Genomic DNA, 25,124 nt, shown 5'->3' with positions numbered 1-25,124 from the left:
GTAGTGGTTAAGAGCAGTAGTCTCGTAATCTAGGGAACCGGGTTCACGTCTCCGCTCCTCCACATGCAGCTGCTGGGTGACCTTGGGCCAGTCACACTTCTTTGAAGTCTCTCAGCCCCACTCACCCCACAGAGTGTTTGTTGTGGGGGAGGAAGGGAAAGGAGAATGATAGCCGCTTTGAGACTCCTGAAGGGGAGTGAAAGGCGGGATATCAAATCCAAACTCTTCTTCTTCTTCTTGCCCCTTGGGATTCTTCCTTAGCGACAAACCCCCAGGTCACAACCCTCACTAGCCCAAACCCTCCAACATTTCTCTGATGAAAACAGGGACGTCCAATTCAATAACAATGAATAAAAATATTTAATAATATATATTTCTCTCTATCTAGCTCTATCTAGCCTAGCCTTTCCTGCAGTAAGGAATCTGGGCCTGGGCTTTGCCATCTCAGACTTCAGGCTCCTCCACTCCAACCAATTCCCTGCCCCTAGAAAGCTAGCACATCAGGGAAAGGGCCAACTCTCCTCCTGGGCACACTAGATTTCTATGCGCGGGGTTGTTGCTGATCCTACAAAGGAGCACTTGGTGTGCACTACAGGTCAGCCATGTGCACATTATGCGTTGACCCTGGAAGAGGAAGCCGTCCCCCACCTTGCAGCAATGTACTACCCATTTTCACACCCTACCTGAGTGGGCAAGCTAGCAGCTTGAGTGTGAAGAACAGAAATATGAGGTTTGTTCAGCTTCTATTGAGACTGATGCACAGTAGGTGGCAACCCAGCACATATGCATTAATGCTTTAGTCCCATACACACGATCCCTTTAATGCACATTAAGGTAAAGGTAAAGGGACCCCTGACCATTAGGTCCAGTCGCAGACAACTCTGGGGTTGCGGCGCTCATCTCGCTTTACTGGCCGAGGGAGCCGGCGTACAGCTTCCGGGTCATGTGGCCAGCATGACTAAGCCGCTTCTGGCGAACCAGAGCAGCGCATGGAAACGCCGTTTACCTTCCTGCCGGGGCGGTACCTATTTATCTACTTGCACTTTGATGTGCTTTTGAACTGCTTCCCCCTAAAAAAATCCTGGGAACTATAGTTTGCCCCTTTGCAAGGCTACTATTCCCGGCACCCTGAGCAAACTACAGGTCCCAGGATTCTTTGGGGGAAGCCACATGCTTTAAATGGGTAGTGCAAATGTGACCTTCAGGTGTCAAACCATGTTCCAATGTCCTGTTTTCACTTGTTTGTATATTACTTTAAAATTGCAAGGTTCAAAAACTATAGTAAAAATCTCCCCTTCAGCACACACAAAGGAGCATTTGGACAGTTGAAGTGCTCGCTAGAAAACGCTGTGGTTACAGTGTTTGTCGCCTCAGTGAGGAAGTGGCCTTTCTCTCAAAGCACAAACAGTGATAAGGGAGGAATCTCCGTCCTTGGTATCCATGGCAACTGGTCCAGAGAGTCCCCCACTGAACCACCACATGCATTTTTCAACAGACTCCATGCACACAACCAGACAGCTGGCTTGTGAGCAGCAAAAACAGCTGGAGCACACACCACCTCTCGCCAAGGGCACTTCAGGGTGGCGAGAGAGGCTGCATCTCTTTCAGCAAGGCCCGAGGCTAAAGGACCAAGAGTCTGGCTGGATCGCCACATCCTGTTCACCCTGTTTGGTGGCCAAGTCTTCACTGGGAACGAGCTAGCTGCCTGCATCTTCCTCCATGCCCTCGGATGCATTTGCCAAGAGCTGAGGGGGAAAGATGCTGTTTCTGGTTGGAACTCCCACACAGATCAGGTTCAGCATTGCTGATCTCCACTTCCAAAGCCACTTAGGACTTGCAAATGTCTGCTTAGTTGCCAGGCGTTACATGTGAGCCATTCAGCTGCTCTGGTTTAACAGCCCCCTTCCTCTGACCTTAGACTCCACCCACTTCCTCATTACATAGTCTGTATTATTATTATTGTTGTTATTGTTATTACAGTGGTACCTCTGGATGCGAATGGGATCCGTTCCGGAGCCCTGTTGGCATCCTGAAGCGAACGCAAGCTGCGTCTGCGGGTCGCTGCTTCACCGCATGTGTGTGATGTCATTTTGAGCATCTGCACATGCACGAGCGGCGAAACCCGGAAGCAACACGCTCCATTACTTCCGGGTCGCCGCGGAGCGCAACCCGAAAATGCTTAACCTGAGGTATGACTGTATTATTATTATTTTACAGTCATCAAGGGAGTGTTAAAAATATGTTCTGTCCCTGGAAGGAATCCAAATGTCCTCCTAGAGCAGGAATAGCCAACCTTTTTATACCTACCCACTAATGCATCTTTCTGATGGTAAAATTTCCTTTCCGCCCACCAGTGGTCGATGGAAGGAGGATTCAGCTTGTGGTATAGAACCCTCTACCACCCACCTAGAATCCTGAAACGCCCATTATTGGGCAGTAGGGACCAGGTTGACAACCCCTGTCCTAGAGAAAGCGAAACAAACCCACAAGAGGAAGGCACAAGACAGGTTTGGTTTAGCTAAATAGAACCCCAAACCTTGGCTCGTGCCGAAAAGTAAGGTGGCTTGCTTGCATTATTGTCCAAAGCGCTCTTATACAGTTCAGCAAAGCAAATCCCATGTACAAATCTGAATGTAACATCTGTAGCTGCTTCAGCACAACCGAACTGCAAAACTGGTCTGAGCTGGATTTCTTCTGCAGGCTACTTGTTTTTCTGCTGATTCATTTTAAAAAGGCGGGGGCTTCCTGCCCCTCCTCCTTCAGCAGGAAGATAAGCAGCTGGTGAGATAAGAAGGCCTCCAAAGGCCTTGAGCATTTCTAAGCAACTAGCATAGAATTCTAGGGCTGGGAAGGGACCCCAAGGGTCATCCAGTCAACCCCCCTGAAATAAAACCTGCTGTAGCTTTAATCTAACAGAAGCCAAAGTTGATATACGAATTTTCCCACATTCTCTTTGTAAACTGTTGCTAAGAGGAGAAACAATTTACAGTGCAATCTTACGCCTGCTGTCTCAAGAGAAGGTCCCATTGAGCTTAAGGCACTTACTTCTAGGTAAGCATGCATAGGCTGCAATGCTAACTGTACAGCCTTGGAAGTAATGCAAATCCTACGGATTTCAGAGGGGCTTCGTTTGGAATAGCCAAGCAGAGAGATAGGTGTGCACAATAACATTATATTAAAAAAAGTATGATATTTTAAACAGCTGAAAATATATTTTCGTTTATTACACAGCAGACAGATAAACGCCATTAGGAGCAAGATTATAAAATGAAGACCTGGAGAAAAAGAAAAGGAATTTGGGAGAGTGCAGTCTGAGTGGACCACCAGGCCCTGCACAATTCTTCCTTCTCACAAGGTTGATAGCACCTTCTAAGTGTCTTTATTTTGTTTTGAACAGTGCATACAGTATTACTGATTTGCACGGAAACCCTCTCTAGAAACTGTATATAGGAAGAGTGGTCTATTATAAATGAATGAGTAATGGAGCCTTCCTGACTAGAGGCAGTCTACCAGCTTCTTTGTAAGGCGGCAATAAAGAAGGAGGTGACCAGGCCTCATAACAGGAGGGCGTCATATGCTCCAAAAATAAATAACACATCCTGTGGTAATCCCTCGCTATGACGTCACCGTGAGGATTGAGGGTATTCACACCTAGGGATTCTCGCCACGCCATTGGCCACTCGTGCCCTGACGTCACCAAAAAGCTGTTCGTCACCCTCCCCCATATTTCCTGGGAGGTACATCTTCTTGCGTCACATCGGAAGCAGCCAATTGCGAGGGAAGTTCTCCAGGATTCCAAACTGCGCCCCCCACCCGCTTTTCCCATCCCACTTCAGGGCAAGAGCTATTTCTCCCTCATTTCCGCCCGTTTCCTTGACTTGACTTCCGTTTCCTGTCAGTATATATAACACCCGCCCATGGGTGTTTGTTCCTGTGCGGGTAACATTCGAGTCTAACAACACCGGAACTTCCGGTGAACTTGGGAAGTCCTTTTAATTCTCGAGCTGCGTATGGAGTAGCGTAGAGCCGCTCTAGGCAAAATCGGAGGCTTCTCTACGGCCGCTATTGGCGCCGCTCTATACCTTACAATCTCCATGGTAGAAGTATCATTTTCTAAATAAAGCTCCCCAAGTCACCCAAAGGAGGAGGAGCTGATACTTCTGTGAAGCATATTGGAAACGCGACATTCTAGCCCCTTTATGAAGTCGCGCTACGGCGACGCTCTAGGGCCCACCACCTCTGTGGCCGAAAGTAGAGAAAGAACGGGCATTGGGATTCCACTTCCGCTCGGGCCCGGAAGCGCCCGTCTCCATGACGACGGCGCCGTGCGTGCGGCCGCGCGGGCCTCCGCCGTCACCTCCTTCCGGCGTGGCTCCTCCTCTTCCTCCTCCTCCTCCCCCGCCCGCGCGCCGATGGGGGGAGGAGCAGGATGCGGGTCGTCACTTCCGACTGCGGGCCCTTCCCGGCCGCCATCTTGCGGTGTGGGGGGACGCGGGGGGCCCGGGGGCCGTGGCGGGCCGCTCGATGGGAAGATGCAGCGCACGGGGCCGGGCGGGGCGGGGCCTGGCGCCGTGCTGGGGGCGGGGCCTGGCGCCGCGCTGGGGGCGGGGCCGGGGCGCGCGCTGCTGAGGCGGGAGCTGCGGCTCCTCGAGTCCATCTTCCACCGCGGCCACGAGCGCTTCCGCATCGCCCGCGCCTGCCCGGACGAGCTGGGCTGCGAGTTCCTGCCCGGCCCGGGCGGCGGGGGGCCCGTCCGTATCCATGGCAACATCACGGTGAGTCCCCGGGTGCGGGGGGGGGAGGAAGGGGGCGCCTTCAATTGGGCGGGGGCGGGGCTTGGAGGAGAGTGGGGCGATGGGGCGGGGCGTGTGGAACCGGGGCGGGGCATGCAGAGGTGGGGCGGGGCGTTTTCTGGAAGGGGCGGGGCATGTGGGGGGCGGAGCTTGGAGGGCGGGGCCTAAGGCGGGCCGGGGGTGGGGGTAGTTGGCCAGGTGCAAGAGGGATCATGGCAAGCCCCTGTGCAAACCTACCAGAGTTGCAAACTTGGCATATTGTGGTATCCTGTGTTAACATTCTGGCTGCAGTGGAGGCGGAAGCCCCATTTTCCATCAGTGGCATGTAGCCTCCAGGCCAACATTGCATGATCTAACCCAGTGTTTCCCAACCTTGGGCCTGCAGCTGTTTTTGGACTACAACTCCCATCATCCCTAGCTAGCAAGACCAGTGGTCAGGGATGATGGGAATTGTAGTTCAAAAACAGCTGGAGGCCCAAGGTTGGGAAACACTGATCTAACCCACTCACCCTCTGCCAGCCCACTTCCAAGCAAAAGCAAAGACTTGCCCTGCCTTTGCAACTGAGACACAAACTCAGTGGGTTGGCAGAGGAGGGTTGGAGGGATCCTCCCTCCGCCAGCCTACTCACTCGCCTGCATGGACTTTCTGCTCGCCTCTGATGACCACGCTGAGGCTTAAGCACAATGCGGGCAGCTAGGAGGCAGGGGGTCTTCCTTCTTGAACACTTTCGCGACATGAGAACCCAGTGGGGCCAGCCGGTAAGCCAAATGTTGGACAGACAAAAGAAAGTAGTTCTTCACACAGTGCGCAAATGATGGAATGTAATATGGACACCAAACTGGATGACTTGAAAAGAGGATTGGACAGATTTGTGGAGAATAAGGCTATCAAGGCTAGTTAGTCACCATGGCTATCTTCTCCTTCCCCTGTGAAAGACAGTATGCCTCTGAATTGCCAGCTGCTGTTGTGCCTAAGTCCTGCTTTTGGGTTTCCCAGGGGCACCTGGTTCTCCACCCTGAGGACAGAATGCCAGGACAGACTGGCCTTTGAGCCTAATCCAGCAGGTTTGGGAGACCAGCCTTGATTTAGTAGGGGAGATGTGAGTTATATGGGACAGCTGCCAGAGTAACACAGTGTGCAGCATGTAGCCGAAAAGGGGTGCAGGCTGCAGCATGGAAACAGAGGTGCAGGACAGCCCAGGTGCTTTCATGGCATAGGTGGGAAAAGATGAGAAAGGATCAGGATCAGGCAAAGAGGTGTCACTATTTTGCTTTTACGACTCTGCTCTTCAGACCCTTTTGCCTTCCTTAATGGTGTAGACTAGAAATACCACTTCAGAGATCTGGGGAACATGTAGCCCCTCAACCCTGACCATTGGACATCTTGGCTGCAGCTGATGTGTGTTGGAAGGCCAACAGTATCTGGAGGTACCAGCAGGATCTCCAGCTCTGGAATAACAGATGTCTGGGTCAAAAAAGCAAGGAGGGTTGTTATCTCAACTAAGACCTTAGACTTGAGACCCCTTGAGATTGGACTGGCAGACTTCATTATGGCATCGAGTTAGTCCCTAGCTGCATGGCTTTCAGAGGGCCACAAGAACCCTGGCAGGTAGAATAACATTGCTAGCCCGTGGGAGCTGAAGTCAAGTTATTTAGATCAAGATTGGAGAACCTGGTGCCCTCAAGGTATCATTGGACTCTAATTCCCATCAGCCTCAGCCAGCATGGGTGATGGGAGTTGTAGTCCAGTGACATCTGGAGGACCATAGCATCCTCATCACTAGCATAATGGGCCTGTGGCAGGAAGTTGCAGAGGACTGAAGCAAGACAACATGGTCATATCTGGTTATCTCTGTGAGATGCTGCCTATTGCTAACCCCCTCGGTTTCCCCGCCTTCTCTAGGAGTCTTATCCAGCTGTCCCCCCAATATGGTCCGTGGAATCGGACGATCCTAACCTGGCGGCGATCCTGGAGCGGCTAGCAGACGTGAAGAAAGGAAATACGTTGGTGAGGCAGAAGAAGCGCCAATGTCTTTGGGGAAGGAGGGGGAGCGATTGAGCTGGAGGAGGCGGGTGAGGGGCGATCAGCATTCCTCCTTTTCCCATAACTTTGTTCTCGTTGGCTTCCTTCTTGGGTAGCTTCTGCAGCACCTGAAGCGGATCATTTCCGATCTCTGCAAACTCTACAACCTTCCCCAGCATCCGGACGTTGAAATGCTGGACCAGCCTCTGCCTGCTGAGCAGGTAAGCCAACCTTGGCCAGGTGGCATTCCGCTGTCATGGAGGCCACTTGAATGGGCACAATTGGTTCTGTGTTTATTTCTGCCTGTCCGGCACATTTACTCTGTGCAAAACCTCTTCAGGCAGTAGCAGAGTTCGCAGCAGTTGCATCCGTGTAAGGAGAAGGAAAAGTCCACACACTGTTCTTTCTATCTAACAGCGTTTATTTACATCAGCAAGCAAAGGAACAAAGAAATCCACCCGAACACCAGTCACAGGTGTACTAAAATAGGTTCCATGTAGGAAGGTGTTAGGAATCAATGCCCGAGGCCACTCCTGACTGTTGCCTATGCAGCAAAGTAGCAGAGTAGTGGAACTCTGGCAGACATGGGATTACAGGGAAACACAACATGCAGGAAAAATCATTCATAGAAGTTTACTAAGGCATAAGTTCTTTGTCAAGAGTCCAAATACAGCATAGCTCCTCTTAGAGCAAAAAAAAAAAAAAATCCAGTTTCAGCCTAAAAAGACGCCACACAAATATAAATGCAAAAATATAAAGGTAAAAGAAGTCAGTTGAAGAATGAAGAAATAGAAGGAGGAGAAAGACTGCTCACTGGGCCACAGATAATACGCTTCCCTGTGGCCTTGGTACTAAGATAAGGCACACAGTTCAAAACAACAGCTGCTTGCTTTGAGCCGAATGGAAAGTTACAGACCTGCTAGAACTGCACTAGCGTGTTCCAGCTTTTATTGGCAGCTTCTGCAAATACATAAAACTTCACTCCATGACAGAAGGGGCAGTGGACTGTGCTTTATGATGAGTTCTATATTGTCTGTACTGACCTGCAGCAGCAGTCCAGGGTTTCAGATGGGAATCTTTCCCAGCCTTAGTTGGGGATGCTCAGAATTGAAGCAGTGACCTTCTGTGTGCAACCTGGCAGACAAACATTAGAATCTTCTTTTAAAATAAATGTTATTAATTTTGCAAATAAAAAAATTCAAATAAACACACATTGATAAAGTAACACTATATGTGGAGATTCTCCGAATCTCGTGACTTCCCCCCATGCCATCCATGAAGTCTTGTGTTAAAACATCTACAACTGCATGTTCGTTTGTGCTCCAGTTATATCAAACGATATTATCCATGATATTTTTTACACTACAAGTGTGTCAAAATCCTGCTCTGGTTTCCATCTGCTTATGGTGGTCTCCTAAATAACTACGATTCCTCCCCCCTTCTTTTATAAAGTTTTTATCCTCTTGATTTTCAGACATCAAGGAAACTCAGAAACAAACATGAGAATCTTCTGTTTAACCTTTTGTCCAAGCCAAGAAACTATGACTAACAGCTCTGGAATGAGCCACAATATTAAAATATAGTTCAAGGTTGTTTTAATTCCTTGCAGTGCGGTTCATAGGATTGCAGGAAGCTGCCTTATATTGAGTCAGACAGTTGGCCCACCCAGCTCAGTTTTGTCTACACTGACCGGCAGGGACTCTCTGTGGAGTTGCCGGGGTTTGAACCTGGGACCCTCTGCACACAAAGCAGATGTTCTGTCGCTGAGCCGCAGCCCTTTCCTAACTACATCAACTCATAAGTCTAAATCCTATTGGATTCCACAGGGCTTACTCCTGGGTAGTTGGGATTGCAGCTTGTGTAGTGTTAATGGAAACGTCCTGGTTTGGTGGCACAAAGTTTGCCTGCAAAAGGCTCATTCATATTTTGACATATTAAGATGAGAGATGATTGTCTGAATGCAGTCGCTTTTATAAAACCTCTAAACAGCTGGTTTTCAGGCTGGCATTAATGTGTAGTGTTTGGAGTAGAGTCAGCCTAACTTAAGGAAGCTGAGAGTTGTTGGGAGGTCTCTATTTCTCTCACTGAGCTACAATTCCCGGAGCAGTTTAGCAGTCTGTCCCTCTTCCCAGGGAAGTCTGGGTGGGGAAGAGGTGTCACCTAACAGCTCCCAGTGCTCTTAACAAACTACAGTCCCAGGAACTGGGAACACCATGACACCATTGCAATTTAAACATAGGTTGCAAGAGTGGTCTTACGGCAGTGTTTTCTAGAATAACTCCATGCACCTGTCCTCCTGCTGTTTTGTTCCATAGAGCACACAGGAAGAAGTGTCCTCTGAAGAGGAAGACGAGGAGATGCCAGAGGTAAGGGGTGCATTCCTTTAAAAATTCCCAACTCAAGTTTGCTCAGCCACCTTAATTCCACAGCCATTCCTGTTCCTTCAGAAATGTTCAGGACAGGGGCAATAATAATAATTTTATAACATACCCCGCCCATCATGTGGACTGGAGATTTTAATGCGATAGCGAGCAAGGATTTGGATACATCCATCAGTGGTAAATAGTAGACACATCCAAATCCATAACAGCTTTAAAAATTGGCTGCAAAAGCCTTATGTTAAAAGGTCTATGGAGATACATTTTGGAGACATAGAGCACCCTTCCTATTTAGCATGCAGCAATTCTGGAATGGTTCCACGTTGCTAAATTTCTATGTAAGAAATCAACCTTATAGTGTAGCAGCACCTACACCTCGGAACTACCTTCCTTTTGATATTAGACAGGATCCTTCACTGTACCGTTTTCGGCGCCTGCTATAAATGTTTTTGTTAGGCATGCCATGAGGGAGTGTGGCCCTTTGGTTAAAGGAAGTGCCCCCAGCCCGCTGCTTGCAGTTGTGAAAGTTGAAGCAGCATGAAACAGACCTGTGTGGCTTGTGCAGCTTTGGATTTCCAAGGAGAGAAAAAAAGAATTCAAAGCTGTCGCGAGTCAGGAATATAATAATAATAATAATAATAATAATAATAATAATAATAACAACAACAATAACAACAACAACAACAACAACAATAATAATTTATTTATATCCCGCCCTCCCCAGCCGAAGCTGGGCTCAAGGCGGCTAACAACAATCAAACAATCAAATAATCCAACATTCTAAAAACATTTCATTATAAAAATTAATTAAAATCAAATTGATGGCAACCGTTAAGCAAAATTCTGTGCAGATTGCCAGAGGAGGGGGTCAGGCTGTGCCCTGACCAAAGGGCTGGTGGAACAGCTCTGTCTTGCAGGCTATGCGGAAAGATGTCAGGTCCCGCAGGGCCCTAGTCTCTTGTGACAGAGCGTTCCACCAGATTGGAGCCGCAGCCAAGAAAGCCAGAAAACCCTGACTCTGCTTGAGGCCAGCCTAACTCAGTCTTCTTGCATCGCAGGGGGGTTGGACTAGATGGCCCTTGGGTCCCTTCCAACTTCACCATTCTATGGCTCTCTTATCGCCCCCCCCCCCAGGACACAGAAGAACTCGATCACTACGAGATGAAAGAGGAGGAGCCGGCGGAAGGGAAGAAGGCGGAAGATGACGGCATTGGCAAAGAGAACCTGGCCATCCTCGAGAAAATAAAAAAGAACCAGAGGCAAGATTACTTAAATGTACGTGTCGCCAGGCGGGAGGGCAAGGCGGGGAAATGGGGGGCGGGTTGGGGGTGGAGATGGAGAGGAGGGTCGCCCAGCTGACTTTTCAAAGCCTGCCTCTCCCTCTTTGATGCTGGGAGTGGCACATGAGCCCTGGCTGTTGGCTGCGCTGCCTGGGGGCTGGTGAGGGTTGGAGTCCACCTTGCCAGGAGAGCACCAGGTCAACCCTGGGCCTGGGCGATAACTTGTCTCCGTTCTGGGGGCGGGGGGGGGGATGGAGTAGCTTGGGGATGGGCAGCCTGTCGTGCTAGCAACATGGGTGTAACCGTGAAATTCCTCCTCCCTCTCGCCCTCTCTCAGGGGGCAGTGTCTGGGTCTGTGCAGGCCACCGACCGGCTAATGAAGGAGCTCAGGGATATTTACCGATCGGCAAGTTTCAAGGGTGGTGAGTATCTAGCCTGGAAAAGCCCTAAGGCGGGGCGGGGGGGGGGCGGGGCAAGGACTGGGAGCCTGGCTTTGTTTCTGCTTTTTGGGAAAGTGGTTGTCATCGGTCAGGAAGAGGGGGGCCAGACTGTTGAGAAACCTGGATTGTAATAAGTAAACTGAGTTGGTAGGTAATGTGATGCATTATTTTCTTGTGGTTGAGTGTCTGGTGTATACTGATGCCTATAACGTAGAATTTGAAATTTATTTTGTCACCCCTGTTCGTATTTTTGTGTTGCATTGGTCTTTTCAGTGGGGTGTAGATGATGGAGCAATTGTTTTGTTTGTGGTTTGTTTAGGTAGATATATATTCTGTGGGCTGTGTCCTTGCTCACTCTGCTCACCAACCCCAACTAATAATAATAATAATAATAATAATAATAATAATAATACTTTTATTATTTGTACTCCACCCATGTGGCTGGGGTAACCCTGTCATTCTGGGCGGCTTCCAACATATCTAAAAACATAATTACCCCATTAACCTGGAGCCTCCCATTCTGTTCTCATCCTGAAGCAAAGTTCTTAACTCGAGGTACTATTTCTGGGTTAGCGGAGTCTGTAACCTGAAGCGTCTGTAACCCGAGGTACCACTGTATTTGTAGGTATACAGGCGACTCCCCACTTGTACGTGATCTACTTGCATGCGATGGCACACACACACACGGCACTGGGAACCCAGAAGTACGGAGCACCCTAGAGTGTCCTTGTGGCTTGCAATGAGACCCCGGGGCCCAAAGAGGACATCCTCTTCAGGTTCTGGGGTCTCCCTGAGAGCCACAAGGACTCTCTAGGGTGCTAGGGTGCTCCCCACCTGGGTGCATTTCATTTATGCACATGGGGCCTGGAACGTAACCCCTTTGTGAATGGGGAGTTGTCTATATATATTGTGGAAGCCGAGATGGTTTGCTGTAGGAATTTAATTCTGTTTTGTTGGTTACTTTAAGGGTTTTTTTTTGTGTGTGTGTGTGTGTATTGTATAGCCATTCTTCCTTTCCTTTCCTTTCTCCTGCAATACCGACTGCTTCTTTCTATTTTCCACAGGAAACTATGCAGTTGAACTAGTGAACGACAGCCTGTACGACTGGAATGTCAAACTCCTGAGGTAAGGGTCTGACTGGTCCTGTGTGGGTGGGCGCTGCACCTTACCCTAAGCAAGATGCCTGGGTGTAGGGGGAGGCCCCGACCACCACCCCCCCATTCCAGTATGAATCAGGACTCCACACACACTTGAAGACGCCTACTCTGCTTTTTCTTCCGGGCCGGTAGATTGGCAAAGGGATTCCCCCCCCCCCTCTTTCTCCACCAGCGAGAGAGGCTGGGGCAGAGCTCCTTGCAGTGGGCCGCTTCCAGCCAAGCTGGAAAAAATAAAAAAAAGGCTTACCTGGGCCTGCTTTATTGATTCATAGCCAGCATTTTTATGCAGCTCTTCCAGCAACGACAGCACAGGCTCCCAGAGCAGTTCACATGTGCTGGGGCTAAGATAGTCCTTGCCGTCGGGTTCTTCTCATGAAGTTAGCTAGTGCTTTGGTGGGTGGAGAGGTTAAAACTTCTCTGCCTATCCAACTGCCTCTGAATATACCCCAGATACCCTCCTCCCCAGCCAGCAGATCTATTTAACCAGTGGAGTGAGGATTTCTGTGTGTGAAAAACAAACACACACACACACACATATATATATATATATAGGGAAGGTAAACGGCGTTTCCGTGTGCGGCTCTGGCTCTGGCTCTGGCCAGAGCAGCGATGTCACGCTGGCCACGTGACCCGGAAGTGTCTCCGGACAGCGCTGGCCCCTGGCCTCTTAAGTGAAATGGGCGCACAACCCCAGAGTCTGTCAAGACTGGCCCGTACGGGCAGGGGTACCTTTACCTTTTTTTATCCCACCTTTTTCTCCAAAGAACTAAAGGTGTGGCATACATGGGTTTTCTCTCTATCTCACTTAATCCTTACAACAACCCTGTGAGGTAGGGTAGGCCGAGAGGCAGTGACTGGCCCCAGGTTGCCCCCAATGAACTTCATGGCTGAGTGGGTCTCTGCCATGTCCTACACCACACTGACTCTTGTTTCGGTCAGGAGTGAATCCTGCCCACGGAACAAAAAGGGTCCCACAGATCACAGAACCACAGAATTGTAGAGTTGGAAGGGACCATCTAGCCCAACCCCCTGGAATGCAGGAATACAGTGGTACATCAGGTTAAGAACTTAATTCGTTCTGGAGGTCTGTTCTTAACCTGAAACTGTTCTTAACCTGAAGCAGCACTTTAGCTAATGGGACCTCCTGCTGCCGCTGCACAATTTCTGTTCTCATCCTGAAGCAAAGTTCTTAACCCAAGGTACTATTTTTGGGTTAGCGGAGTCTGTAACCTGAAGCGTCTGTAACCCAAGGTACCATTGTATGCAGCTGGATCAAACCTGCAGCCTTGGCGTTGTCTGCACCATGCTCTAAGCAACTGAGCTATCCAGGAGAGTTAGAAAGATAGCCCCCCGCCCCTGGGATAGAAGCCCCCCCCCCCATCTAGGCCAAGGGGGCGGAATCTCAAACCCAAATGTGGACCTCCAGTGTGCTCCATCTGGCCCTTGGGACTCTTCCCCAGGCGACACCTCAGGCAAATCTCTGTGCACCTTCCACGAGTGTTTTTGCCTGGCTGGGGCGTTTCCTTGAACTCTGGCTGTGCATCTCGCTTGCCTGGGCAGAGGTGTGTGTCGTGACGGTGCGGAGAAACTACCCCATTGTACAAAAGCGGGAGGAAAAAATTGCATTTGTTTCTCCACCTGCTTTGGCTTCTCGTCCAGCCCAGCATGTGACCCCCAAAAGCGGGAACTCTGACCTGGGGAGGGGCGAGTGGCCTTCCTCTGGCCTCGGCTCAGCTTGCCTGCCTCTCTCTCCCAGGGTGGACGAGGACAGCGCCTTGCACAGCGACTTGCAGATCCTCAAAGAGAAAGAGGGAGCAGACTTCATCCTTCTCAACTTCACCTTTAAGGTCAGGCTGGTGGGAGGGAGGTGGTGGCAGCAGCAGCTGATGGCCAGGGTGGGAGGGAAAGGGAGGGCTGCCCGGCAGCCAGCTCAGCCTCTCTCTTCTCCTTTCAGGACAACTTTCCCTTTGACCCGCCCTTCGTAAGAGTCGTGTCTCCTGTGCTATCGGGGGGGTAAGTGCCTGATGATGCCCACCGGTGGGATTTGGGTGGCTGCTATTGGTAACTCAGTTTCTTATCAAGGGCGAGGACAACAACCCATGTAAAACCATGCTGTTTTAAAACAGTATTATTATTGCTGTTCTGTTTTGCCTTGCTTATTTTGCTGTATCCCTCTTGATGACTATTTACACACCTGGCACAGTCCACTTGGAATTTCTGTTGCCCAAACCTCATTTGAAACAAAATGGGCTTGTATGAGAGCATTCCGCCGCTCCAGCTGTGCATGCTGTGCGCATATGCAACTCCAAGTCACTTCAGTGCGGCTTGTACTGGTGAGCAGTTCCTGGCAGATTGTGCCTACTGTATTTTTTTTGCCTTATCCACAAGGCATGAAAACGTCAGAGGATAATAATAATAATAATAAATAAGAGGCTTTGGTGAAATTGATTTACTTTTATAATATTTAATAACTGTCAATACCCATCTACATTAACTATATAAAAATCATATTTATCTTTTTAGAGAAGTCTGTAGTACAGGTTTGTGGCCATAAATGTTAAAACTGTAAATCTGAATAAAGGTTGTTTTGGAGAAGACAAGTTATTTCAAAAAAATAAAGAAATCAGTATTATTTAAATCTATATTACCTCCCTTCTTCTGAAGATCTCAGGGCAGGCAGGACCTAGGAAACTGTCTCATACTGAGCTCAGATCCTTGGTCATCTATCTCAGTATTGTCTACACTGACCGGCAAGTCACTGGGTTTCAGGCAGGGGGACATTCCCAGCCCCTGCCTGGAGAAGCCAGGGATTGAACCTGCGACCTTCTGCCTGCAAGGGGGATGTTCTGCCCCCAAATTCTTACAGGACACGGAATTAAAGCCCGGTTGAAGGCCTTACCCCTTAATCCTATGCTGCTGGATGTCCTGTTCCCCGGAGGCGACAGTATTTGGACCCTAGTTCTATTGCCGGACAAACTCATCGGGTGTTCCTTGGTTCTGAAGAAAATCAGAGGCAGCCACATTCCGTCTGCTCCATCTAGAGATGTAGAGCCAGCTTCCACCTGCCTCCACCCCCTCAAAGGACAGGCCATCTTAGCTGAGCAGCAGGATTGGTTGTGGGGCAGGAGGCACATTAATAATTTTCTTATTTATACATTAGGATCTGCCATTAGGAAAGGGCTTTGATTGTGAGGAACTGGGTTACTGCTCCCCTTTTAAATGAATTTACACACAGAGAGAGAGAGAGGCTTTTTGGCTAACAATGGATTTTCCTCTGTCCTTCTCTCCCAAGGTATGTCCTGGGCGGAGGAGCTATCTGCATGGAGCTTCTAACAAAACAGGTGAGCGGTTGGGAGGACTCCCATTTGGGGCCAGGTCCAAGTCCCACTTCTGCAGCAGTTGGGCTGGGGTGTTCGGCTGGCCTGCTGCTCCCTGGGATAGCTCAGTCAATAGAGCACGAGACTCTTAATCTCAGGGTTGCAGGTTCGAGCCGCACATGGGGCAAAAAGGTCCCTGCATTGCAGAGGGCTGGACTAGATCACGCTGGTGGTCGCTCCCAACTCTACAGTTCTATGAAGATTTCCTTTTCCCTCACCTCCTTTTCCCCAGGGCTGGAGCAGTGCTTACTCGGTGGAGTCCGTGATCATGCAGATCAGTGCCACACTTGTGAAAGGCAAAGCCAGGGTCCAGTTTGGCGCCAACAAGGTAACCTGGAGCTAGGGTCAACATATCCCCTGCCCCAATTCTCCTGCGTTGGTGTTGTAGAGGAGTCGGCTGCCAGAGGTTCCAACCTCTGGCAGAAAAGAGCCAGCAAAGCTTTAAAGAGAGTTACAATTCCCCAAGTGCTTTGACAATCCTTCGCAGAGAACCCTGGAAAGGGAATTGTGGGCAATCTCAGCACCCTGAACAAACAGCAGCTTCCAGAATATTTTTTGGGGGAGGGGGGGAACCGTGACTGTTCAAAGTGATGTCATGGTACTTTAAATGTGTGGTGTACAATGTGGCCTAGGTCAGTTTTGGGTCTCCAGCTGTTGCAAGACTACAACTCTCATCCTCCCTGGCCGTTGGGCTAAGCTAGCGGTGGATCATGGGAGTTGTAGTCCTGCAACATCTGGGGACCTGAGGTTGAAGAACACTGACCTAAGTGACCTTGAATGAGTCGCAGACCTTTTCTCTCTTTCAGCCCCCAAGGTTGTTGGAAGAATAAAACAGGGAGGGGAGAACTACATCCACTGCCTTAAAATACAGGATGTAAAAAAAAATGGGGGGGGGCAGCTTCCTATGGTTACACCATGCTTGTCCTAAAATGCCTGATTGCATTAAAAAATACAAAAACCACCACTTAGAAGATATTCAGCACAGTGAGTGTTTTGTGGTTGGAGCAGTGTGGGAGATATAATCTGGCAGTTGCCTCTAGGAGTGTAACATTTCCTTTCACGGGTATGTGGCTTTTCAGGGTAATCGTGTTTCTGTGATTTAGAGGCAGGAGCCTCTAGGGCACCCTACGGCTGGGCGATAGCTGGCTTTCAGCTTCGCGATATATTGCCAGCTAAACATTGTGACATACGGATGTATCACAATGTCTGAAATAAGGATGGAACTGTGTAGAGGCACTGGCTGGCTTCGCGGTGTTTCCCATGTTTTGATTTTTGTATAGCACACACACATGAAGATTCACGATATATTGCCATTGCACCCATTGTGGGCGATGACAGAAGGGTGCAGAGAGGGCAGCCTTCTTAACATTAAAAGCCATTCTCTGTTCTCCCCTCGCAGAACCAGTACAGTTTGACAAGAGCGCAGCAGTCGTACAAGTCCCTGGTCCAGATTCACGAGAAGAATGGTAAGGACTAGACCTTGGTTGAAGCGCTTCCAGTGGAAGGCTGAGGAGCCGACCGACGTTGTTGGCCACTGTTTCTTATCCTCACCTTAAGGGACTTCCAGGCTTAGGGAGGAACAGGTGGGACCCCACAAGTGGCTTTATAAGGATTTAAACCAGCAATTTGAGTTGAGCCCAGAAATTCTGCGAGAGCCAAACAGTAAAGCCATTAATGAACAACAATACTCAGCAAGTTCCATTCTGTACACCCATGGCAACTGGTGTCAGGTGCAAGATAAAATGGGAGGAGCCAAATGTAAAATGAGGTCACGGGGGTGGAGTCAGTGATGCCATGTGAACAGCCTAATCAATGGAGAGAGGGGTGGTGTTGCGATTGTTAAACAATTGTGGGAGGGGAGCTCAGAACCCCCTACCTTCTGCCCTTGTCCTAGGGGCATTCTGTCTATACGGAAGAGTCTCATTGCAGTGGAAGATGGGTAGCAGCAGAGCTTTCCCACTCCAGAAAGCTTGTCTGCCATTACTGACCCACCTATTCCCGACTGAGGCTGCCACCAGTTTGAAAATCATCCCATGGCAATGCTTGTAGGGCACAGGTGGGTTGCCTGGTGCCCTCCAGCTGTTGTTGGGAAGGTGGCTGCAACATACCCCCAGCAAGGTCTCTGGATCAGGAGTGACGGGAGTTGGAATCCAGCAAGATCTGGAGAGACCCGCAGGATTCCCATCCACCCGGAGAGGATGGCCCCTAGCTCAGTGGCAGAGCGTACGATTTCTATGCAAATGCCCCACTGCACCTCCAGTTCTAGAGGAGAATCTGGGCCTGGGAAAGAGCCTCTGAGCACTCAAGTAAGAAGAGTATTTTGCTGGCTAGACCAGCTCCATGTGAGGTGGGAGGTCCTGTGATGTAGTTTTTAAAAAAAACAAAATACTGGGTGGTGGGGTTAATTCTGTGCTGGCTGTATGCTGCAAACAGGCAGGCCCAGCTAAAGCTCAGCTGTTTGCAAAAGGACTTTCAAACAGCCCCTCTGAAAAGCAGGGGTTTGAAGAGCAGCACAAGGCAATTTTACAAAAAGATTTCCAAATATCTGTGCTTTTTGCATTCCTGACAATCAGGACGCAGCGTTGCCTGGTGTGAGGATGGCATCTGGTGATTGACGGGAGGGTGGGGGGGCCCACAAGGGTGAAGAGGTTAAGAATATGTAGGTTGCCCACCAGCAAAAGTTTCCCAGCCTTGATCTACAGAGCGGAGTCTGTTCACCTAAACCCCACGTCTTCCACCTTTCCTCACAACCTTTTACTTTGCTCTCAGGCTGGTACACGCCCCCTAAGGAAGATGGCTAAGCATGGAGACGGTCACCCTGGACAGCCTCAGACCGGCCTCGACTTCCCTGCTGAACGCTGCTGCATTTGGATCGCAAGGATGCCTGTTCTTCCTCCTCCTTCTCCTCCTCCTCCTAGGACAGGACACTCACACTCTCCTCCCTCCCTCTTTCTCCACCGCCCGTACTTGCAAGGCAATTTTAGTGAGCGGCTCCAGCGGGGGACTCTTATGGAATTATAAACACTTGCGAGCAGCCGGGCCGTCCCTCTGCTCGGGCTACTGGCTTGGACCCGCGCTAGCAGGCAAGCTGGCAGTCACTCTTATTAAAAACCACACACACACACGAAAGCAAAACAAACAGCAAAACTCTTTGATTCTCTTGTTATCGCTGGAAGCTACCAGCTCCGCTGCAGTCTAGAGCACCTCTGCCTCTTCCCTCTGCTACGGATTTAATTTATTTTCTTATTTTCATGTACACTGCTTTTTTTTTTCTTTTCCTTTTTGGTTACAGTGTATGATGGATGTGTATGGGGGGGAAATGTATCTTCTTTGGAGAACAATTACATTTGTTAATTTGAAGGGGAAGTAGTCTTACCTCTCTGTCTGCAAAGCAGGTGGCAACTCAGGGTAGGTTAAAGGGTGTTGCCTTCCCAAGAGGAAAAAAACCCACAAATCCATGAGGTCTAGAAACTTTAAAATCAGTTCCTAAAGATCCTCAGGCTTGTGGAATTGCCATAACTTGCTAGATTTATATTGTGTCTGTGTGACGTTCCCTATGATCCTGACGCAATATCTGCACTGGGATTTTGTTTTTCAACCAGGACCAACTCGGCTTAGTAGTCATAAGGATGGTTGCTTTTGAATCCTCAGAGTCCTGTTGTGTTAACTCCTTGTACACAAATTTTGGGTTAGCAATTAGGTGAGGGCTTTGTGGCTTTCTGGTGCTCCAAGGACACCTAGGCCAGACCAGAGCAGCAAACAGGTTTCCGCACTTCCACTGTTACTATTCTTTGACTTTATGCTCCTGTGGACCACTTGAAAATTGCCAAGGGTATTTGATTTGATTTTTCGGCCAGCTATAGCGTTCATAATGCTGTGTGATTTTTACTCGTGTTTCAATTGCTCCTTTAAATTTCTTGTTTTGTACTTCGCTCCGTTAGAACTGAAATTGCCTAGAACTGAAATGCAATAAAGTACAAGAAAGAAAGAGAGCAATAAAAATGCAATTAAAAATCTTAACGCAGGCACATCATGGACTACCTGAAAGGAGCACACGGGCCACTGGTGGTCTGTGCACCAGTTTGGAAGCCCTTGCTGTAGGTCATATTTTAAAATCAGCAGACCTTTTGGGGGGGGGGGGTAGAAAATCAAAGAAGTGGGGAAACTCAACAGCAAAAATGACTCCAGAGGAAAAAGCTCACCTGAGTGCAAGAGACAATCAGACAATTTCTTTCTCAGCATCACTTTTTTAAAAAGCAACCAAGTTTTAGGTGTACATCTATATATTTGGTTTTAATCAACTAAACTACAGAAACAAGGTGGGAAGAACAGGCTCCAATCAATAGGCAAAATTTCAACATTCCTTGCCTCTTCAAACCCTCCATCTTTGAACACCACTAATATGCAAAATGCTTTTAATTAAGAGACATTTTTTTCCTTCCTGCCGCAACAAGGCACAGTTAAACTGCCTTGTTTTAAACAGATACGGGGGGGGGGGGGATGCATAGAAACAGGAAGGTGTAGAAAATTAATGCAAAGCGTCTTTCCGCTTACCCCATCTCCCATCAAAAACAATTTACAATCCTTTTTCCCAAGAGCCCATCAGCTTGCTTGTCGGATCTTCTCTCCAGAATTTCTTTAAACAACTTCCTCCTCCTACTCATCTTTGATGGCAAACTTCAAAATGTGTTGCTGTAAAAAGTTACCAAGATAGACTTAGAAAAAAATATTAGTGTATTTCAAACACATCTCCCCGCCCCCAAACACCCATCATGACCCATAGCTCCTGTCACCCTCCAGCCCTTAGAACAGGCTGCCCATGTGGGGATGTTTTTAGGAATTGGATGTAAACACGGGGTTCAGTTGTAATCCAGCTGGTTAAATGATTTTTTTCCCCTCATAGAAAAAGCTGTTAGAACTTAACATAATCCAAAGAGAAACTCTTGAGAGTGTTGGTAAATCCCCACTGAGACTCCCAGGCTGTGCTTTAGTTTCTCATGCCTAGTAGATGAAGAATTAAAACAAACACCAAATGCATTAGGTGCACATAGAATTGCTAGTTTTCCAGAGACCCTTTGGAACTCTTGGCGCAGAATTTAGATTCAGGGCAGAGTGATCTCCAACTTGCATTGACCCTCAGAACATGCCGGAAGCGGCCAATGAGTAATTCCCTAAACTCTGTGTGCTACACAGGAGCTAAAACGCACCAGCGAGCGTAGAGGTGCCTGTTGCATCTCTGCAAGATACCCAGACCTTCCCTCTGCTAGGGTGTAAGGGATCAAAGCGTTGCTTCTTTGGGTCAGCCAGTTCTGCAGAGCTTCAGCAGAATTATCCACCATGGGAAGAGATGCCTATTGCACCTCTGGAAGATTCGCTTGTCACATTAAACCGCAGTTTTTAAAACCCTAAGAGTTTATTTAACATGAATGAGGAGCCCAAAACTGAAATTTTATCACTGCGCACCAACTCTGCTCCCAGGAAACAAGCTAATTAGTTTGGCATGAGTACCGTATTTTTTGCTCTATAAGACTCACTTTTTCCCTCCTAAAAAGTAAGGGGAAATGTGTGTGCGTCTTATGGAGCGAATGCAGGCTGCGCAGCTATCCCAGAAGCCAGAACAGCAAGAGGGATTGCTGCTTTCACTGCGCAGTGATCCCTCTTGCTGTTCTGGCTTCTGAGATTCAGAATATTTTTTTTCTTGTTTTCCTCCTCCAAAAACTTGTGGTCTGGTGCGTCTTATAGAGCGAAAAATACGGTAGATCTCCCATGAGGAGAGGTTACAACATTTGGGGAGTATTAATTTGGGGTGGGGTGGCGGAACACTGTAAGAGGTGTCTAGGCTAATGCATGGTTTGGAGAAAAGCATACAGGGAGATGTTTTTCTCCTTTTCTCATAACTCTGAGATCAATGAAGTTTGAGTGTTGGAAGATTCAGGAAATATAAATGGAAGTACTTCCAGCAGCGCATTGTTACTATGGAACTCGCTTCTGCAGGAATCACTGCCGCAAAGCTTGTAGGCAAATTTGCTGTCACAAGATGTACTGATGGCCCCCAGCAGGTGAAAACGTGAAGGATAAGACTCGATGTCCAGTAGCAATGATGTCTGTGTTCTAATCTTGGAGGTAGTAGGCTGCTGGGTATCAGTCGCTGGGAACTGCAAGCGAGGAGAGCCGCTGTTGTGCTCTGGTCTTTGCCAGCTTCCCAGAGACATCTGAAGCGAGCGTCTCCACCCCCATCATCCAGCTAGGACGTGAGATCCAGTTTTGGGCATTTCCCTCGCTGAAGTCACAGGGAATGAGGCAGAGGGCCTTCTTGGCAGTGGAATGCCTTCCCATCAGATGTCAAGGAAATCGACAACTATTTGACTTTTAGAAGACATCTGAAGGCAGCCCTGTCTAGGGAAGTTTTTAATGTTTTGTGTTTTGTGTTTTTATATATGTTAGAAGCCGCCCAGAGTGGCTGGGGGAACCCAGTCCGATGGGCGACATATGGAGAATAAAATTATCATTAGTATCATCCGGTTGGCCACTGGGAGAAGGGGCTGTACTGGACTAGATGGAGTCATTGGCCTGATCCAGCAACCAGGCTCTATTTTGTCAAGGGTGTTAGGAACTGTAAATGGCAGATCCCACAATTCTCTAGGGCAGACACCCCCAAAGTCGGCCCTCCAGATGTTTTGGGACTACAACTCCCATCATCCCTAGCTAACAGGGCCAGTGGTCAGGGATGATGGGAGTTGTAGTCCTAAAACATCTGGAGGGCCGATTTTGGGAGTGCCTGCTCTAGGCAAAGCCATATGTGCTAATGGTGGTGATGTGAATATGCAGTTGGGGGTAGGATAGCGAATTGCCTTAAAACAGTGTGGGCGTCCCCTACTGTGAGACAAGGATGTGGGTCAAGGTGGGCTTTTGGCCTCATACAGCGGGACTTTTCTTATCCAAACCTGGGCTTATGGTTTGTTTCTCTCTTGACAAACCATGGGCAGCAAACCAATAACAAACCCTGACTGGTGTTGGTTTGGAGAGCAACCAAAGAGTTAGGGGAAGACGCGTTTCAGTTCACCTTAAACCACAGGTTCATTTTCAACTACAGTGGCACCTTGGGTTACAGATGCTTCAGGTTACAGACTCCGCTAACCCAGAAATAGTACCTTGGGTTAAGAACTTTGCTTCAGGATGAGAACAGAAATCACGCGGTGGCAGCGCGAGGCCCCATTAGCTAAAGTGGTACCTCAGGTTAAGAACAGTTTCGGGTTAAGAACGGACCTCCGGAATGAATTAAGTTCTTAACCAGAGGTACCACTGTATGGTTTAACGCAGGTATGTCCAAAGTCCGTTTTGGGGGGTTTAATCCAGCCCCCGTGGCAGTTTATCTCCTGGGGTAAAATCTTTAAAAAGCTCATAAACTTCCAATCCTAAAAAAAGCTGAACAATTTTGGTCGGCCCTCATGTATGCTCACTTCATCAAATCTGGTCCTCTTTGAAAAAAGTTTGGGCACCCCTGGTTAATGTGATATATGACTCGGGATTCTCCGTACAGTCGCTGTTCTGGAGCTTCCAATTTGGAGGCACATCTAGTGGATCAATTTGTGGCTCTCCTCTGCAATCAGATCACTCATCCTCTGGCCACTTTAAAAATAAACCTTTTGAGGATTCACCCATGTCGATTCAGGGGACAGAAAAGTGGTTCTGTGGCTATCAAAAGTCTGGAAGACGACAAAAAAAAATCATTTCCTCTGTACGTTAACAGTTGCAAGACACTCCTGTCCTTACCTCTGTCTGCAATGGGCCGACCACCTTCCCTTCCAGGATTTTTCTCATTATGAGTTGAGGTGGGAAAACCTCTGCAAAAGAAGAAAAAAGTACGAGTCAAAAGGAATTATTCAGTAAGCAGTACAAGAGGGACTTGCAACAAAAATGCTGCAATACGGAGTCATGGCCTTCCATTCCACTTCTCCAGGGTTTTGGTTTTCGTCTCTGCCTCCCCAAGACATCAGTTACTGGATTTGGCCAGTGGACGTGGGTGGCGCTGTGGGTTAAACCACAGAGCCTAGGACTTGCTGATCAGAAGGTTGGCAGTTCGAATCCCCACGACGGGGTGAGCTCCTGTTGCTCAGTCCCTGCTCCTGCCAACCTAGCAGTTGAAAAGCACGTCAAAGTACAAGTAGATAAATAGGTACCGCTCCAGCGGAAAGGTAAACGGCGTTTCAATGCGCTGCTCTGGTTCACCAGAAGCAGCTTAGTCTTGCTGGCCACATGACCCGGAAGCTGTACGCCGGCTCCCTCGGCCAATAAAGCAAGATGAGGGCCGCAACCCCAGAGTCGGTCATGACTGGACCGAACGGTCAGGGGTCCCTTTACCTTTTTACCCTCTTCAGATTTTTTATTTTTTTTATTGGGGGGGTGCAGCGTTGTTAGCAGCTTATCCTACAGCACAAGGGTGAAATTTGCGTTCACCGCTCCACTGACTTTTGCCTTCACTTGCCTTCCTGGAGCGCAAACGGCTGTGCCAAAGGTTTGATGGCCCAGACATCATCCCTGTCCAGCTTCCGCAGGGAATTAAGCGGGACAGTGGCAGATCGGCCAAAATCCACAAAGAACACAACCGCCAAATCCTCCACCTTCTCCACAACCCAGCACCTGAGAAAGGGAGAGAGGCAAAAGAGAGAGAAAAAAAGATACCTCCGCTTTTAATTTTCCACCCAGTATTATTCTGTTCCCAATGAGGGGCAGCCAGGTGTCGCTGGGAAGCTCGCGACCTCCCCTGCTGTAAATCCCCAGCCTCCAGTAACCCCAAGGCTGAACTGTGCCGTCATAACTAACAGCCACCTGCAGATATCTCCATTTGTCTTAACTACATGATTTGTTCTCAACCCCAAACGTGCAACGTGTATTTGTTTCCATAATCCCCTCACCTGTTCCAGGCATGGCCTTCATCCCCCACAATGCACTCTGCCAAGCAACGTGTCCCTTGTTGAACCTCTTGCTTTGTCAGAAAGGGTGCACAAGACTCACTTTCCGCCAAGGCCCCGAACAGCTTCCGCATAGCCTGATGGCATTCCTACATTTTTAACAGCAAAAACAGTATCCAGTGTATTTTAGCTCCTGTTGAACGTTCACATACACAAGCAAAAGTCCTCTAGTATTTCATTTCATTTCACTTTTAAGCGGCATACCGTCTTTCTGAATTACTATACATAAGGTATACAAGCTGAAGAAACAACAAAACAGACAGCAATGATCACACACTCCTGATAATCTGATCCAATACAGTGGTACCTCGGGTTAAGTACTTAATTCGTTCCGGAGGTCTGTTCTTAACCTGAAACTGTTCTTAACCTGAAGCAGCACTTTTGCTAATGGGGCCTGCTGCTGCAGCACGATTTCTGTTCTCATCCTGAAGCAAAGTTCTTAACCTGAAGCTTATGTAACCTGAAGCATATGTAACCCGAGGTACCACTGTACAAAGAAGTCCCAATGACTTTGAAATAAACCACAGAGCCTAGGGCTTGCTGATCAGAACGTCCGCGGTTCGAATCCCCGCGATGGGGTGAGCTCCCGTTGCTCGTTCCCTGCTCCTGCCAACCTAGCAGTTCGAAAGCACATAAAAGTGCAAGTAGATAAGAGGTACCGCTCTGGTGGGAAGGTAAACAGCGTTTCCGTGCGCTGCTCTGGT

At 48.7% G+C, this 25,124-nt stretch overlaps 2 protein-coding genes across 4 annotated transcripts in view; one reads left to right on the top strand and one right to left on the bottom strand.

Annotated features, from left to right (window-relative positions):
• Positions 1-4,184: 4,184 nt before the first annotated feature.
• UBE2Q1 (ubiquitin conjugating enzyme E2 Q1) lies at positions 4,185-18,808 on the top strand. Its single transcript, XM_079958181.1, has 13 exons — positions 4,185-4,775; positions 6,697-6,801; positions 6,933-7,037; positions 9,132-9,182; positions 10,329-10,469; positions 10,812-10,896; positions 11,979-12,039; positions 13,828-13,918; positions 14,026-14,084; positions 15,364-15,412; positions 15,681-15,776; positions 16,848-16,914; positions 18,218-18,808. Exons 1-13 carry the CDS (start codon positions 4,200-4,202, stop codon positions 18,247-18,249), a joined length of 1,518 nt encoding a protein of 505 aa, XP_079814307.1. The 5' UTR covers positions 4,185-4,199; the 3' UTR covers positions 18,250-18,808.
• Positions 18,426-25,124, bottom strand: part of TDRD10 (tudor domain containing 10) — a gene marked incomplete at its 5' end in the record, with an annotated part of 38,475 nt that continues 31,776 nt past the window's right edge. For 2 of the 3 annotated variants that reach the window (XR_013834046.1, XR_013834047.1), the window contains 5 exons: positions 18,426-19,909; positions 20,032-20,140; positions 23,222-23,292; positions 23,934-24,088; positions 24,364-24,509. Coding sequence is in view for 1 of the 3 variants with exons in the window: in XM_079958220.1 (XP_079814346.1) it covers positions 20,105-20,140; positions 23,222-23,292; positions 23,934-24,088; positions 24,364-24,509 (408 nt within the window). Of the gene's footprint in view, positions 20,141-23,221; positions 23,293-23,933; positions 24,089-24,363; positions 24,510-25,124 lie in introns of all 3 variants that reach the window. The other variant, XM_079958220.1, reaches the window with a different exon arrangement.

This window comes from Podarcis cretensis (assembly GCF_951804945.1).
Source record: "Podarcis cretensis genome assembly, chromosome: 16".
Lineage (NCBI taxonomy): Eukaryota > Metazoa > Chordata > Lepidosauria > Squamata > Lacertidae > Podarcis > Podarcis cretensis.
This window is presented reverse-complemented; position numbering and strand designations above follow the sequence as displayed.

Excerpts from the sequence above, each read along its gene's own strand:
- UBE2Q1 (XM_079958181.1), top strand. The coding sequence starts at position 4,200 with ATGAAGTCGCGCTACGGCGACGCTCTAGGGCCCACCACCTCTGTGGCC. Across the intron at positions 14,085-15,363 it reads TCTCCTGTGCTATCGGGGGG|GTATGTCCTGGGCGGAGGAG; the intron begins GTAAGTGCCTGA and ends TTCTCTCCCAAG. Across the intron at positions 15,777-16,847 it reads TCCAGTTTGGCGCCAACAAG|AACCAGTACAGTTTGACAAG; the intron begins GTAACCTGGAGC and ends CTCCCCTCGCAG.